Genomic DNA, 18230 nt, shown 5'->3' on the forward strand with positions numbered 1-18230 from the left:
AAGCAGGGAGAGATGAAGAATATTCATAAAAATCTTAGCATCAATTGTCATCCAAGAAATAAAAATTAAAACTGTAATAGGCAGGTATCACTACATACCCACTGGATAATGTCAAGACTGACAATACTAACATTGGCAAGATGTGGAACACTGATGTTCTCTTATGTGGTTGGTAGAAATGAGTTAAATGAATAGCACACAGTACTACTCAGCATGAAGATACATGCCCTCAAAGAGACTTGCAGTGAGAAAGTCACGTCAGTCACCACGCAACAACAACTGAAAGGACCATCTTGGGGCCAGCAATAGCTCAATGGTTAAGAGCACTCACTGTTCTTGCAGAGGCCACTATGCATCATATGGTGATTCACAACAGTCTACAACCCTAGTCCACAGTATCTGATGCTTTCTTTTGACCTCTGCAGGCATTAGGCGCACATATGAGGTGCACACATATGCAGGGCTGACACTCGTATATATAAAATAATTTTTAATAAAATGAATGGCTAAACTGTAACATATCTATGCTAAGGAAAATTACAAAGAAAATAAAAAGGAACAGAAAATGTATACAAAAACAAATACGAGTCTTAAAATTTTATGTTAAACAAAAACAGTCAAACATAGATTGCATATTGAGGGATCATATATAATTCTAGGAAAGGTAAACCTCTAGTGATTGCATAACCTGGAGGTCTGGTTATGCAATCAGGGCCTAACTGCAAAGGAGCAGGGGGGAAAAACAACAGGGTAAGCAAACGTCACTATGCTGGTAGGTGGACGAAATATAGATTTATTTATCAAAATTAACTAAATTTACTCTCTGAATTAGTTTTACTATGTATAAATACTACCTCAATTTTGAAAGACCACTGAAAATTAGTTTCATGGTAGTTAAGATATTGGGTTCCAAATATGTCACTAAGTAAATGTTCCACTGGAGGTAAGTGTTCTGTAAGGGGTAACGTAGAAAATACTTGAGGTCTGACAAGCCACATGCATGTTCTGCCTTGTTAACATGAGTGTATTTAAAAAGCACCCTGTGGACGAGACTTAGTAACAGGGCATATTTTGCTGACCTGATAGAAATGTTAAAACTTCTCCCAGACCTAAAATAACTACAGTTCCACAGGTCTCTGAAATAGCAAAGGTGTCACTGACTAAACAATGCAAAAAACTTCTATCAGCATAGAAGTTAGTCTTCATATCAATAAACTGCTAATAATGTTAAATTATAAATAGAAAGGCCAAACATTTCTTACCCTTTCTTTTTTAAGTCTAGTATTTGTCACCCTACAACTGCGGAAGGAAGACTGGAGGAAGAGGCTTAAGTGAGTGGCTGCTTAATTTCTCTTGAGGAATTGCAACTGTCAAGCTTCACTTGGGAGGAATAAAGCAGCCTAGGTTTCCCAAGTGTAATACAAAAATGAAAGGATGACTTGGAAAGCTACTCTATCTACACATATAACTACTGCCTATTTTCTGGACGACCTCCAACTTTAACTTTTCCAGTTTACAGAGTTTGGATATACTTGCTGTATAAGACTACCCCTCTTCCAACACACACCCTTGTGTAGCTGACTCTGGTTGCAAACTCTGTATTTTAACTTTAAAGTTAAAGTTGGGGGTTATCTTATACACCAGAAAATACAGTATGCTTCTTGGTTATCTAAATTTAGATATAATTCTTACAAGTTGATACCACAGGGTATAGAAAACCTAGGAACTAAAAGCAAGTGCATACACATAAGTTTTGTAGTAATTATGTTAGAAAAGGCTTCCAGAGTCATGAACCTATTGCTACAGCCCTGCCTGTTACCCATGGCTTCCTGACATTTTTAGCAATGAGCTAAAAAGAGCTGAGAAGATTCAATTCACTGATCTAAATGCCAATTTCCTTCATCTTATTATTTTAAATGCCAGCAAATCCTAGAGAAAATGGTCCCACCACTTTAAATGCTCATATACTTTAAGGTCAATTAGCTAACAGAGAACCTTAAATTCTTGCTTTTTACATAAACAAAGTATAAGTTGTGCTTATTGCAATTTTTGCTGTATATAAATGCTACCTCAATTTGGCTAAGCAACTAATGAGTAGAAAAACAACTACATTTAAAGGCTGAAAGACACTGAAGCATTTTTTTAATTTGCAAGAGATTTAATACATCTGAAAAGTGAGCATTTGAGTATGTGAAGAATTGAAACACAAGGAAGTAATGGTTCAGCACTAATAAATCTCTAAGAATTAATTTTCAGAGAGGTAAAGACATTAACATGAACATTTTAAAATATAAATTTAAAACTCAATGATCTGATAAAAAGTCTCTAGGAACACCTGTAAAGATTCCTAAGACTTGCCATTAGTATTAAAATAGAGACAGACCTTTAGTCAGATGCTTAAGGGTTCCTTATATAGAGAGTCTAGATCCTTATATAGAGAGGCTGGTGCTTTTCTGTGATGAGTATAATGTACAGTTGTTGGTTTTACTGTTAAAAGTAAGTCAAATCCTATTTTTTAAGACAAATACTTTATTAAAATGTTAATACTACTCCAAACAATCTAAATGTTTAATACAATCTCTATCAAACTTGTAACTATTCCAACACACACACACACACCATTCTCTTAGCTTCTTAATGAAGCAGACCTGCAACTGAATAAACTGAAAGAGAATGGTATCTGAAAGAAAACTAATTAATCATCCTTAGGCATCTATCTTTTGGAACCTTTCAAAGGGAATTCTACAGAAACTGAAGGTGCAGTGGTGCACACCTTTAATCCCAGCACTCGGGAGGCAGAGGCAGGCAGATCTCTCGAAGTTTGAGGCCAGCCTGGCCTACAAATAAGTCCAGGACAGCCAAGGCTACACAAAGAAATCCTGTCTTGGGGAAGCGGGGGTGGAGGGCTGGGGTGTTAATCATTAAAGATCAATGCAAGCCACCCTCACAGTTAATAGTGAGGGTTTCTACTTATTGGAAAATCAAGCTGATACTATCCTCAATTTTCATTCACAAACCAACACACCAGAAGGCCTTCTGAAAATTTTATCCGCTCTCCTCTTATGAATATGGATGTCCCTAGATGCCCATGATCATTTAAATGCAAGAATATAAAACTGCCCGTTTAGGTAATAGAACTATAAAGTCTAAGCATTATGAACTCCTACAGCACCTTATCTGTGCCATTAAATGGCACAAGATGCATATCTTGTATTAGCTATTTCTTAATTCTTCTATTATAGTGACAAAGGAACTGTTTGTGGGAGCTCAGTGGTTCAGGACACTAGCTACTGTTGAGAGGATCTAGGTTCAATTCCCTACACAGTACTTCCCAATCAACTGTACCTTCAGTTCCAAGTTATCTGACCCTTTCCTTTGGCCTCTGAGGCCACTTACACACTTGTATGCCCACAAATACACTTAATAAAATCTTTTCAAAGTTAAAAACCAAAACAAACATATTAATGAAGTCACAAAGAAGTATAATCAAAGATGCAAATAAGAGTGGCAAGATGCCTCAGCAAATGAAGGCAATCTACTCCAAATCTGAGGACCTAAGTTTGATCTGGGGACCAAAGGAGAAAACCAGCTCCTGAAAGTTGTTCTCTGACATACACATGCCATGCCTCAATAAGTAAGTGTAATAAAAATTTAAAGAAACTACAAATAATATTGTAAAGAACCTAATACCAAAATAAGGATTAGGGAAGAAAAATAACATAAAAATAGTCTTTTATAATAGAGGGGAAAGAACAAAGAGAAAGACAGTCCATGTACAAACTAAACACCCAGCCACACTTGGCAAGCAGAAAGAGATAGGTGGATCCCTATGAGTTCTAGATCAACCTAATCCACACAGTTCCAGAAAAGCAAGGGCTACACAGTATGTAAGAGTATGTGTGCTTGTCCAGGGGTTGTCTTCTCAAAGAAGAGGAAGGAAACTTTAGAATCAATAAAATCTTAGAACCTTCAAAATGACTCATTTTTTAAAGCTAACAAAATGTAACACCCCCTTACCTCCCACCCCCCACCTGCGACCAAGACAGGGTTTCTCTGTGTAGCCCTGGCTGTCCTGAATTCACTTTGTAGACCAGGCTAGCCTCAAACTCACAGAGATCTGCCTGCTTCTGCCTCCTCAAGTGCTGAGATTACAGTCATGCACTGCCGAGCAAGCCCAGCTCAAAATGTAACTGTTTAATAAGCAATTTAATTTTTTTTCTTGCTTAAAAATACAATGATGAAGTAATTTTACCAATTACTTTTCTTAAAACTACCTTTTTTGTAGTTGGTATGGCTAGAACACTCTCAACAGTAATCTAAATGAGGAAGTTTTATGAACAAGCTAGCAGGGGAAATTCTTAACGTTTTAGACATTATTGCCTTGTTGAATCCCTGACAACTGTGATTTCTAGGGTTGCACTGAGTGTTGTCCTAATCCCCACCACTGTTTGTAGCTAATTTCCTGTTGGTTTCCTTACATCTTGCCTTATTCAGCCACTCCCTCTTATTTTTTTAACTTTTAATTATGTGTATATATGTGTCTGTACATACACAGATGCACACACTGGCTGTGCCAGTGAAGTCCAGAAGAGACTGCTGAAAGTGAACGTTGGTCTTCTGTAAGAGCAGTGTAAAATCTTAACTACTGAGGCATGCATGTCTCCAGCACCTGACCCTGTCTTAATTTCTTTCTCTGCAGCTTCTTCTAAGAATATAAATAACACTCAAGCTTCTACTGTGCTCCAAAAATCTTGTCTTAATCCCTTTACTTATACATTCTCTGCTCTTGTTTTCTTCATTACTCTCTTCAGTCACTTGAAAGATTGGTAATATCTTTTATTACTTAAGTAGTAAGTAATATCCATTACTTAACATCCACAACCACCTAGTTTGTCATTAATGTTGTCAGGCTTAATAGTCTAACTTCTTTTATCAGTAATCTTGGCATGCCATTATCTCAAGAGTATATTTTGGGGGCACTTGTTCACCTCATTTTAGGTCCATTCTATTCTGAGAAATGACCCAGAAGTCTGTTAGTAGAGTAAAAATGACAACAGACCCTGTACTTTGCTATATGTGCAATCTGGAAGATACTTGATGCAAAGCACACAACTCTTTTATTCTATTGCTGTTCCTTCCAGTTTGATTTTTTTTCTACTTCCTAAAATAAAGGTCCTTTGCAAGTCTCAAAGATTTATTTCCCTCAAGGATATCATTTGCTTCCAAATCCTCATAAGTTTTCATCCTGCATACTGTATTTCAATTCCATTTACACAACTCAAATGTACTGGACATTTCCAATGGCATGCTTAATTTCAGTATACACTGCTTTCTGGGTAACTTCATTGGCCACTTTACCTCGCTCACCTTTCTCAAGCCATCTGAGCTTGGACATTGAAGTTGGCATCACTTCCTTTTCCTTTATTTATCCTATTTCTTATTCCTTATAATGTATGTATAATCACCAAGTACTTGTAATGTTTTAGTACAAGATTGTCTAATTCCTTATTAATTTTCAAGTTAAAGACCCTCGTTTACATTCATTTCCCAGGTTATTGCTGGATCCTCTGATATTCTCACTATGAAAATCTCTCTACTACACACTAGAAAACAACTCTTAAATCAATGGCTTTAAAGTACAGATTTTTTTTTGAGGTACAAATTGCATTCTATTTCCTTGTTAAAGCAACTTCCGTATCATCTATTATAATTACTGTCTATATTCTCGTGTATTATGTATTAGCTCTAAAAATACTTATATGAGAATGGGAATTTTGTCCTTAATGCTTCCTACCTGGGGTTGCAGGTACGATGTCATCATCGTGCCCATCATATGCTTACAAAACATTTCTGAGTGCTAAATGCCAGGTACGGTGGCACTCAGGAGACGGAGGCAGGACCAGGAGTATAGGAACAGCCTGGTCCACATAGTAAGTCAAAACAAAACAAACAAAAACCCAAAAAGAAAAGAAAAGGAAAAAAAAAAAAAAGGAAAGGAAAAAAATGCCTTTCCCACCCCCCCCCCAAAAATATTTAAGAAGCCGATGAGTAAGTAATGAGTGCATGGATGCACTCAAAATGTACATTAATATAATTGTTCATATTTATGAAACCTCTCACCTTCTTATTTAGTAAATACACAGAATACTTACTTTTGCCCAATAAAGAGAGGAAAGGGAAAGAAGCAAGTCACCCAGGATGTTGGGGGCTCACTTCCCAGCATAGCTAAAACTGGTCATTTCAAACAGCATGAAGTTTCTTTACTCTTATTTTTTCTAAGAAATTCCAAATCCTGCTTAATTCTTCCTTGCACTTTCAATATTCCTACTGCTATTTTTGTTAACAAACTTGATTCATACCAATACTAAAGTGAAATCTCAATTTTGTGGCTTTGCCTGTAATAATCTCTGATCTTTCCTTTCCATTTTCTCATTTGTAAAGTTAGAATCTCAGGATTGTTTTGAGGATTAAACTGCAACATACAAAAAAAAATTGGCAAAGAGGATGCTCAAAAGATAGCTATCTTCACCTATAAGTTATATTCTCTAACTTCTGTATTATTTTACTGAAGTAGTTTCTCTTATTGGTGGTTTTACTTTCCATGGTTTAAGTTACCTACTTATCAACTACAGTCCAAAACTATGAAATGGAAAATTCCAGGAATAATTGTCAATTTTTAAGTGTGTGCTATTATAGGTAGTGTAGTAAAAGCTCAAGCTACCTCCCTCTGGTCCAGTACATACATGCCATATGTAACAGCTACTGTTAGTTATCAAATGAACTGCCATGCTATCAAAGTGCTATCTATAGGCAGCCTGTATTTTACTAAATAATGTCCCCAAAACACAAATGTAGTGAGGCTGGAATTCCAATATGCCATAAGATACTTCATTTAAGTGAAAAAGTGAAAGAAAGTTCTTGACATTATAAGATTTACAAAAAATAAAAAATAAAAAATCGTATGCTGGGCTGGAAAGATGATGGCAGAGGTTAAGAGTATGTATGACTTTTTCTCAGAAGTACCTGAATTCAATTCTTCACATCTACATCAGGTGGCTCACAATGCCTGTAACTGCAGTTTTAAAGGATCCAATGCATCTGGTCTCCACTGCCACCCCAACACACACAAATACACATGAGTCTCTAAAGAAGTGTATGCTGAAGCTGTTAGGAAATCAACAGTATGGACTGGAGAAATGGCTCAGGTTAAGAATACTTATTTTGTAGAGGATCTGGGTACAATTCCCAGCACCCACATGGCAGCTCACAACCAACCATAACTCCAGTTCTAGAGGATTCCCTCTTCTGACCTCAATAGGCACCAGGCATGAACATGATGCACAGACAGACAGACATGCAGGCAAAACACTGATACACATTAAAATGAAATAAATCAATATTTAAAAAAAATAAAAGTAAAGAAAATCTCAACAGAGTAACAGCTTAATCTGTGAAATTGTAAGGGAAAATAAAATGTGTTACAGCCATGGTACATCAAAATGCTTAGTTAAGGCAGAAAAGGCATTAAATTGATGAGTGGAAGCCATAAACAGAAAACTTTCTGGTTGTTACAACTTTAATTATCACTGTTAACTTCCTATTGTGTCTAATTATAGACCATAGGATTTTACACAAGGAAAAACATTGTGTCCACAGGACTCAAGACTCAGGCATTTACTAGAGGCCTTAGAATACACTCCTCCAGAAAGAGGGACCATTGTAAACTATAGGCGAGTATCAGCTCCATTTCCCAAAGCTAGCTAGCTATTTGTGATTTTTTTATCTGCATAAGTATGAAAATTGTATTTATATTATCCATTCTAACAGCCTTATTATTCACTAAAATTTCAATAAGCTCAAATTAAAATCAAAACAAAACACAAAATCCACCTCTCAAACAGGCCATTGCTTTTGCTTTTCTAGACACACTCTACATTACCTAGTCCTTAACCCCAAACTCAAGATTCCAGTAACATGCACAATACTGTTACATAGTGACTATTATCATATTTTCTTGAAATTTCCTTTTCCACCCTTTTTTACAGATGTAAGCTTCAAAGCAGTGGTTTTATTTCTAAACTCTAATCTTTCTCAGATAAGATGTTACAAATGTTCACAAAATGTCCCAGGACATAATCTTTTTCTATTTAATACAACAAAGGCTTTATATAAAAATTTTTATCACTTAGGCTCCTTCATTTCTTGTCTTCCAGCACTGGATGGCTTTCTTGGAAACAAATAAACAAGAAGACTATATGGTGTCAAATGAAGAAATCAGACCAGGCTTAACCCATGTGCAGTCATTAAGAAGTATTTACTAAGTTGTAAAAAGAAAAAAAAGAAAAAAGAAAAAAGAAAGAAAGAAAGAAAGAAAGAAAGAAAGAAGAAGAAGAAGAAGAAGAAGAAGAAAGAAATCACTCTTAGAACCAACTGAGCTTTCAACAGAAATTCTTCTTCCATCTGGGGGAAATGACACAGTAAGTTCAGATCCCCAGAAGCCATGGGAAAACCAGACAGGCACGGCCAGTGCACAGCTGAAAAATCTGCAGTGAGGTAGGTGAGTAATGAGACTTGGCCCGATTCCAAGGGTTCACTGGATAGAGACATTCAGGTACAGTGAGACCTCGTTTCAAATTATAAAGTGGACAGCAATAGAGGAAGATATCCAAAGCCAGCCCTTTGGCCTCCAAATGTGTATATAATCATAGGTGAGTAAACCTGCACACACATGCATATGCCCCCTCCAGAAAAATATTCAAGTTAAAAAATCAACTGAAAAACTGCAAAACTACAATGAACAAAAACAGTTACTTTAAATGATACATCATTTCATGTCTTATTTTTGTTTTCTCCTAAGAATACTGATACAGTATTTTGTCCTTGTGTATCAGCAGAGAACTCTCAATCATATTATGGTAACATACTGTATCTGTTACTCAGCAGAGAATGCTTCTCTTCTCAATTCTAATATGAAAAACAAAAACAAAAAACAACTGTTTCTCCTTCTCTTCTACCACAAATTCCTAATGAATGATTTGCTATAGCACCCAAGATATACACACATAAATGCAAACACACAGAATCTAAACATCAAACAATAATTCCATGTATAGGCTACTCTTGACAATGCTCCTTTTTTTTCTGCACTCTTTCAATACCAGGAAATTTCAAAACAACCCTCTCATTATTTTAACAAAATGTACTACTATGGATAGCAGTAGCAATTTTTTTTTAATGGAGAAAACAAGAAAAAGATATCACTAATATCTGTTAAGAAGCTCTTAAACCACCACATGACGGCGTTCAGGTGTTGAAACTGCTTTAGGACACTAGGCAGTACAGCAGTAGTCCAGAGACCGAAGATATAAGCAAGGGCATCTTCAGCAAGTAGAACAAAGGCAGGAACAAATACTCAAAACTTTCAGAAAACAAGATCAGCTGTAATGTCCAATGACAATTAACCGGCATGGTACATTTATTGCAACAGTATGGCAAGGTGGACAGCACAGGCCAGCAGAGGCGTAAGGAAAAAAGCAAGAGATTTTCAAGTTACAAAAATTAGAAAAAGGAAAAGCATCTGTTTAATACGAAATCATTTTTTTTTTCAGCAGTCCAGAATAGCAGGGGTGTAGACTACAATGATGACCATGGAGATTTAAAAAACAAAACAAAATTCAACAGGAGTAACTGGTAGAAGTTTGCCAGTAAACTAAAGTTAGTATATATCAGAAGAAGTCAGAATGTTTCCTAGGCTTTGCAGCAGAAAACGGTGGGGAAAAGGGTATTATGAAAAAAAGGTAAGGCAGTGAACTCACTACTGAGTTTTCCGTAACTGAAATGTTTCCAGAACAAAATTCTAGGTTTTTTGTTTATTTGTTTGTTTGTTTTGGTTTTTAAGGCAATAAATCAGAAACCCAAAGTTTGAACTAATTTCTAATTAAAGATAAACCACTCGTAGCCAGATATTATAAAGAAACATTTTAAAACATACTAAGTCTGAAGTCTACACAAATTAGTAACTACTGTCTTTTTGTACCACAAATGACTTCTACTTCTTGAACTACCACACACTTCATATTTAACATAAACATAACAATTTGAGACCCCTTAAATTCCACTGCCTAAATAGACATAAAACAATGTATGTTGGCATATAAGATTTCTTAATAGGCTAATCAATATACCAAAAACAGTTTAAACTGAAAAGCCAACTACTATCAAACCTTTTATAAACAGGAAATCATTTTCCTTTTCTTGAAAATCCTCCAATAAAATGATTCATTTTTTTAAAAAAAACAAAAAACTAAAACGCCATACTAGACAAATGTGCCAGACTTCTTGGTTACCTTTACTTTATCTCTTCTCAAGCAACAGAACAAACAATTTTCATCGAAAGCCCAATCAGAAACGCTTTCAGGTTCACACTCTGCAAAAGTAAGAAAATAAATTTTAATAATAAAAAATAGATTTTTTTAGAAAATAAGTCAGAGCTAACTTCAAAAATATTATGTAGTTTAAGAAAATTCTCATTAAAAACTAGATGTTTCATTGACATTTATCTTTAAATTCTTGTATTTTAACCAAACTCAGAATTTCACACATGCAAAAATGTGTGCTCTACCCCACAGCCATCCCCTGAAATTCTATTATGCCCTCCCAGCCACTTCTGTCTTAAAATTCTAAAAATAAAATTCTTCACTCAATTCTTAGCTGCTCATTAGTTAATCATGCCTCCTATACATATACTAGCAGTATAAACTAAACATAAGCATGCTGACATGGATGCAGTTTAACCCTTACTAAACTAAATAAGAGGCCCAAATCACCAATGTGTTAACCACAAAGATTGTGAAATACCAGAAATATTTTGAATACCTTTAAATAAACTGAGATCTCTTAATAACGCAGGTCCAAACAGCCCTTCAAGAATACTTTCAAATCCTGAAAGGATTAAAAAAATGAATAAATAAAACCCATCATCACAATATTCACTGAAAAGTGCTTTCTGCTGGTTCTCATGGATCACTAGTTAATGCTGAAGGGATGCTCAGGAGAGAGATACCAACAAGTCTAAAAACGGTTGTCTGCATTTTTGTTAATGATTAACACAACAAAAATCAAAATTATGTTCAAGAAAGAAACAAACAAACAAAAAAACCTAGAAACAACCAATGAAGCAATGGAAATTTAGTCTCTAGTTGTTCTACAAAACTTTATAGAAATTAGATTCTTAAAAAGTGCCTTCCCAGAGCCAGGGATGACACACGCCTATAATCCCAGCACTCAGGAGGCAGAGACAGGAGGATCTCTGTGAGTTTGAGGCCAGCCTGGTCTACAAAGTGAGTCTGGGCCAACCAAGGCTACACAGAGAAACTCTGTCTTGAAAAACCAAGGGGGAAAAGTGCCTTCCAAATGAAATGCCATGCTTCAGAACTTCTATAAACTTTGTAGAATAATCTAAACAGTCCCCTCTTTTTCTGCATAACTGTTGATGCATATATTTCTCTCAGGTCAATAGTTTTCTAAAGAAAAATCTCAAGAACAGTTTCCTCGCTCCTCATAATAGCTTAGAAGGGAAAGCCCTGTATTACTTCAGAACACAATATAAACTAGTTGGTGGTTCCTTTTTAAAGATAAAGATCACTAGGTACATAGAGAGAAAAGAATAAGAAAAAATTAACACAGTTGTATAAAGACTATTTAAAACCATTGTATCCTTTACCAATGTGAAAGAAATAGAAAACCAAGTGTTCTGACTACACCAAACACTGTCATGTACTTAAAAAGACAGTTTAAATATCTTGCTGTTGTGGGTTGTTAAGAAAGAAAGAAAAAACCTTAGAGAATAGTGGAAGCTGCAATGGCTTTAAAAAGAAAGAAAAAAAATTGTCAAGTAACTCATTATAAAGTTCAAATACTTATTGTAAAGATCTGAGACTCCAAATGCACTTTAACTGTGACCTTTAAAAAGAATTAATGTCATGCACATTTGGTACACATAATTACTTTTCAAATGCACAGAAATATCAAAGAATTTAGAAAGCAAGAGGACAGAAAAGATGTCCTTTAAGGGGCTGAAGAGATGGCTCGGCTTCTCTTCCAGAGGACCAGGGTTGATTACTGTCATCTGTACGTAGGCTTTTAGTACAAGACCAAGGGAGTCAATGCCCTTTGTGGCCTCCAAAGGCACGGCATGCACATGGTACACAGACACACAGGCAGACAAAATACATGTACAATTAAAAATAAATGGAAAAGATAGTCTTCAGAAACAGCACGATCTTGTTTAAGTGACAATAAAAATAACATTGTAATTCAAATGCCTTTGCCCTACTTCCTACAAAGCTCTAATTTTCAATACAGTAACTGCTGAAGTTTGCATTGTAACTAGAGTTGATTTTTATATTATTTTTAAACTGTAACTTTTATTTATTATTAGAAAGCAGTTATTTTTCAAGTTTATTTCTTGACAACAAATTATTCCAAAGGTATTAGCAAAATTGAAGTACTCAATAACCAAATAGCTGCTTGTTATTTACCTAATGTAATTAATTACTGCGTCCTCTTGCTCTTTCAAACATTACAAAATGAAGAAAGGATTTGAGTTAGGAGCTGTGGGGGTAGAGAGGTGGTGACATAATAGTGAGGACTAATGGCTAGATACCATCTACCCGTGATCCTGGAAACTAGATCTTCTCATTAACAGCTAACCTCATCTCCTTTAAGTAAATCTCCAAAACCAGTCTCGAATTTGTCCTCTTACTTTCCAGAAAGGAATTCTTATTTTAATAATATGAGTGAAAGCATTTGAATATCTTAGAAAGTATTAAATAACTAAAAATCAGCTAAAAAAGTCTTTCTTAGATAAAGAATAAATATAATATTTTCACCTGGGTTCATAAAAAAGTGTAACAAATTCCAAACTTCCATAGTAAGGAAAACATTATTTTTGAGACAGAGTTTCTGAGACAGATAGCCCGGGATGTTATCAACTCTTATCTACGTAGCTCAACCTCCAGAGTTCTAAGGTTAGAACTGTGTACCACCATGCCATGTGCATGCTCTAAGCCTGAATTTCTAAAAAGGAAAAATATAAATACAGCAAGAAATACCAGGAAGTGTGGGGGAGGGGGGAATAATAGCATGGGAGATAATAATTCAAAACTTACAAAGAATAGAATCTGAAATAGGTCCACTGAGGAAGAATATCAGTAACATATAATCATTAGCAAAAAATAAAATAAAATTACAGATCAAAAAGCACAGGGGAGCTAGGCTGTGATGGCGCACGCCTTTAACACCAGCACTTGGGTGGCAGACACAGGCAGATCTCTGGGTGGGAGGCCAGCCTGGTCTACAGAGTGAGTTCCAGGACAGCCAGGGCTATACAGAGAAATCTCCAAAAACAAACAAACAACAACAAAACCCAAAAACAAGAAAACAAAGCAGGGTAGGGGAAACACTTGCTGGATATTATGCATGCCTATAACGAACATTCAAGAAGCTGAGTGAGAAAAATGCCACAAGTTCAGAGCTATACTACATAACAACTGAGTCAAGTCCTGTATTGGGAGAGGGGAGTGTAAACACTGATAAAAATAAGTAAGCAGTTGACAACATAACAATAACAAAGCTAGTCATAAAAGATTTAGCCACAACTAATCTTATTCTAAATAATAAACATATACAAGTCATAGCTCCTCTGCTACACTTGCCACAACACACTGAACTTTACACATACGTACTGCATACCATAAACCCACACGTGCTGTTCTCTGTTCACTGGATGTTAACACTGTTCAGTTTTACTAAAAATACTGATTAGCAGTTGCATAGCAACACTGAATTATCTCACATGCTATGCTTGACACTAACAAAAGGCAAGTAAGAACAAAGACACTCAAGACTTTATACCAAGATTTCATACAAAAGCCATGAAGAATGATAACAAAATGCCATAAAGAGTAAATGCTGAGCTCCCAGCCATCTGGGTGGCTGATCTTGTTTAGGAGCATCCCACACCTAAGGCAGGAAGATTGTGGCTGCAAAGAATATGAAAGAAGTCTCTGGAGTCAACCATGCTCCAACTTATTAGAAGTGGGAAGTACATGCTGAGATACAAACAGACACTGAGGATGACCAGACAGGAAAGAGAGATTGGTTATCTCATCAACAGTTGCCCAGCTTTGAGGAAATCTGACATATGATATTATGCCATGCTTGCCTATCATTACAGTGACAATTAATATTGAATTGGGCACAGCATGAGGAAAATACTATATAATATGCACACTGGCTATCCTTGACCCAGGTGACTTTGACTATTATTAGAAGCATGACAGAACAGAATGGGTGAAATGTAAACCAGGAAAGTTTTCCTTTAATAAAACTTTACTAGAAGTCATTTAAAAAAAAAAAAAGTGCCGTTTGCTCCAACTGTGTGCATATGCCTTCCCAGTGCTCAGGCCTCAGAGTGGCTTCAACCATGGAACCACTGCCAAGGAAGATCTTCACAATGAATTTTAACAGTTGAACTTGTGGGTGTTTTGGGAGCTAATTTTTTGTTTAAAAAGATGAGCTTGAGCCAAAATTTCAGGCAAACAATCTCCATTTTGGAAGTTTATTACAGATCCACTGAACAGTCTGAATGTATGGAGTTATAGAGAAAAATTAAGAGAAATGGTTAGATAGCAAAAATTAAAGATTTGGTTATTTGAGTTTATTCTTACAAAAAACAGAGTATCACTCAGGATTAAAATTCCACAGCTGATAGATGGAGTCTGTAATACTTGAAGCGAAACATAAGTTGTAAGTTGGGTCTTATTCTTTGGGCTTGAAAAAGTTGACTGAAGTTACGTTTATTGCATTATCAATAAATTTTTGTTTATGCTACTGAGAAAAATACTGAATAGGCAAGTCATACCATCATATTTAATTACAGGGATTTTAAAGGTGCCTTTGTGTAACCTGTTACACATTTAAAACCCTGTCTCAGTGGATTTGACTATTTTGCAAAGAAGTTCTAATCAACATCACAAGTGGTCTCAAACCCAATCTCCAAGTCTCTTCACTACAACTTGCAGTGTCTTCAAGAGTCTATTTAAAACACTGTGACAGTAACAAATTGCTTCTTTAACGTTCACACTGCCATGAGAACAAATAAGCCCCCCTGAAATCCCACATCCAGTAATGAAATGATTTTATAATCTGAAACAATCTCCTTTTTTCTAGGGTATTTCCCAGCATCGTTCTGGTCAGATTGGTTTGTTTCTGCTTTTCAACTGTGGTCAATAAGCATTTATTTCTCCTAATATTTTCTCAAGTCTTTATATCTCACTTTGCCCAAATAAAGCATCATTTTTCTTCAAAGTATTCTTTAATCTGTTCAATATATTTATTTCCTTAACCAAAATATATTAACCGAAAACTTACAATGGACCAAGGCAGAACCTGAACAACAAAAGTGAGCAAGCAGGCATGTGAGCTGCTCTCCTCGAGGCTTGGTTTCCACTTTTCTCACCCTCAAACTACTCATCTTTGGTCCTTTTAAACAGAAAATCCAGTTGCCAAAATTCTGTTTTCATATGTACAAGCCATAATTTTTAAAAAACAAAACAAGTATTTTGTAAAACAAAAGCTGTTGTAGGCTATCTAAATGCTCTCAGTTGACCTTTCTTTTCATGTATTTGTATATTTCTCCCCAATTACAGTTAATGTTCCAGAGGCCTAAGAACTTCCCACTTCCTACAATGTTCTTCAACTACAGGCTCCTAAGTTTAATTTTTAGGCTCTAATTTCTTCACATAATTCTAGAAAACAAGACAACTTAAAATTTCCCACACACGCCTCCCTTCAATCTGATTCACAGTCTCTACCAAAAGCAGATTATGGAAAATAATATGGCCGGGCGTGGTGACACACACCTTTAATCCCAGCACTCAGGAAGCAGAGGCAAATGGATCACTGTGAATTCAAGGCCAGCCTGGTCTACAAAGTGAGTCCAGGACAGCCAAGGCTACACAGAGAAACCCTGTCTTGAAAAACAAAAACAAAAACAAAACAAAACAAAAAAAACTAAAAAAGAAAGAAAGAAAAAAGAAAAAACAAAAGAAAAATGATATGGCAAGAACATATCAAGTGCACAGCCAATTAAGGTTAGCAATCATAGCTTGTTTCCTTTTAAGCAAATATCAATCTTGAAAATATTTTACTAAATGAAAAGGGCCAGGAGATCCAACATCTCTGAACAATATAGATCTGGTTAGCTCTTACTAAATGTGAGATTGTACAAATAATCCCTCATGGAGTGTCTCTGTATACAGGGCTGGAGAGGTAGTTCAGTGGTTAGAAGTACTTGCTGCTCTTGCAGAGGACCCAGATTCAATTCCTAGCATCTGGAACATTGAGGCTTGTAATTATTTAACTCCAATTTCAGGATTTGATACACCAGCCACATGTGGTGCACTTAAGATACATGCAGACAAAAAAAAAAAAAAAAAAAAAAAAAAAAAAAAAAAAAGATACATACAGACAAAACAATATATACATAAAATAAATATAATCTTAATATATACTTTGTTATAGAATCAAAAGTAATTTATATAGTCAATGCACTCTCCATCAAAATTCCAATGATATTCTTAATGAAATCATCCTAATTTTATGAAATTAAAAGGTCCAAAAATTCCCAAGGAAGCAAGAAAGGCCACATATAACCAATGTAATCTTAACCAGGAAGAACACTATTGAAGGTATCACAATACCCAACATCAACTGACAAAGAGAGCACTGTACTGGCACAAAAACAGACGCATAGACTGGAACAGAACGGAGGACCCAGAAATAAAGTGACACAGGTGTGACCACGCACTTTTTGACAAAAGTGTCAAAATATATACTTAATTTTTAAAATAGCCTATTGAATAACAGAGTGAAATAATATTTTTATCTATTACCCTGTACAAAAAATCAATTCAAAACAGACTGAACAGTTTAATTTAAAGCCTCAAATTCTGAAACTCTTGGGAAAAAATACTTCAAAATAAGCATAGGCAAGAACTTTCTGCACAGAAATCCAATACTATAGCACAAGAAAATAACCTCATGATTTGACAAGTGGAATTACATAAAACTACAAAGGTTTTGTGTAACACAAGAAACTACCAATAAAAGAAACAGACTCTGTCAGCTATATTTCAGACAGGGACTTAATATCTAGAATACAGAATGAACTGCAAAAATGTAAAAGTACATATACACACAGACAAACCAAACTGCCAATCACTAAACAGGAGAACTGTTCATTCTCTGCAAATTAAAACTGTTATAGGATTGGGCTGGTACTACATAAACAAACACTAAATTCTGGGCCCCAAAAGCTGGTTACTTTCTCACGTACACAGGTCCACACTGTGCAAACTTTGCTCCCCAATATTCTCTGACTGGTTAAATAAAAGAGTCAGGACAACCTGTAACTGCAAAGAAGGTAAGTAGGCAGTTCCCAGGCACAGAACTTGGTTCCACAAGGCAGGAGGAGTAGAGTGAGGAGAAAGGAGAAGATGGAGAGAAAGAATGTGACCTGATGGAGCAGATCCAGTTCAGACTGGAAGACACTTTGGCAAGTAACTTGGGAGTACAGCAGGGAGGGAGCCAGACTAGCTCATAAAATTAAATAAATACATAAATCAGTATGTGTCTATCTCAATTATTGGGGGAGCAGCCAGGTCATAGTAGAGCCTTTTAGAATTAATAACTATTTTTACTACATTAAAACACTGAAATTCCATCTCACTTCCGTGAGAATAGCTATAGTAAATAAAATAAAGTAAAAACATAAGAAACCAAACAACAAAGAAACCCTGGAATGTTGACAAAAAACAAACAACAAAAACATATCCAGCCAAGTGGTGGTGCATGACTTTACTCTCAGCACTTGGGAGGCAGAGAATCTTTATGGGTTCAAGGGTAGCCTGGTCTTCAGAGCAAGTTCCAGGACAGGCAAAGCTACACAGAGAACCTCTGTCTCAAAAAAACAAAAACAAATAAAAACCATTTACTGTGGGTGGGAGGATAAGCAGGTAGAACATGTATGAAAATCAGTGCACTAAGCAATAAGCTCCTTCTGGTGGCGGCTTGCTTTTTAAACACTGTTTTCCACGGTGCTGCCTGTGGTTAACAGAGTCAGTCATCCTCAGCTTTAGTATTTGCTATCTTACATCCGAAAGAAACTC

General features: G+C 35.8%; 1 protein-coding gene across 6 annotated transcripts in view; it reads right to left on the reverse strand.

The window, feature by feature from the left end:
- The window catches only part of LCOR (ligand dependent nuclear receptor corepressor), a 130975-nt gene that overhangs the window by 55315 nt on the left and 57430 nt on the right, over positions 1–18230 (reverse strand). For 5 of the 6 annotated variants that reach the window (XM_084772556.1, XM_084772558.1, XM_084772557.1 and 2 more), the window contains exons 3-4: positions 10876–10941; positions 10347–10426 (exon numbers count right to left, since the gene is read on the reverse strand). Coding sequence is in view for 3 of the 6 variants with exons in the window: in XM_084772557.1 (XP_084628683.1) it covers positions 10347–10426; positions 10876–10941 (146 nt within the window). In the remaining 3 variants the exon portion in view is untranslated. Of the gene's footprint in view, positions 1–10346; positions 10427–10875; positions 10942–18230 lie in introns of those variants that run through there. The other variant, XM_084772559.1, reaches the window with a different exon arrangement.

Source organism: Acomys minous (genome assembly GCF_964271855.1).
Source record: "Acomys minous genome assembly, chromosome: 2".
Classification (NCBI taxonomy): Eukaryota; Metazoa; Chordata; class Mammalia; order Rodentia; family Muridae; genus Acomys; species Acomys minous.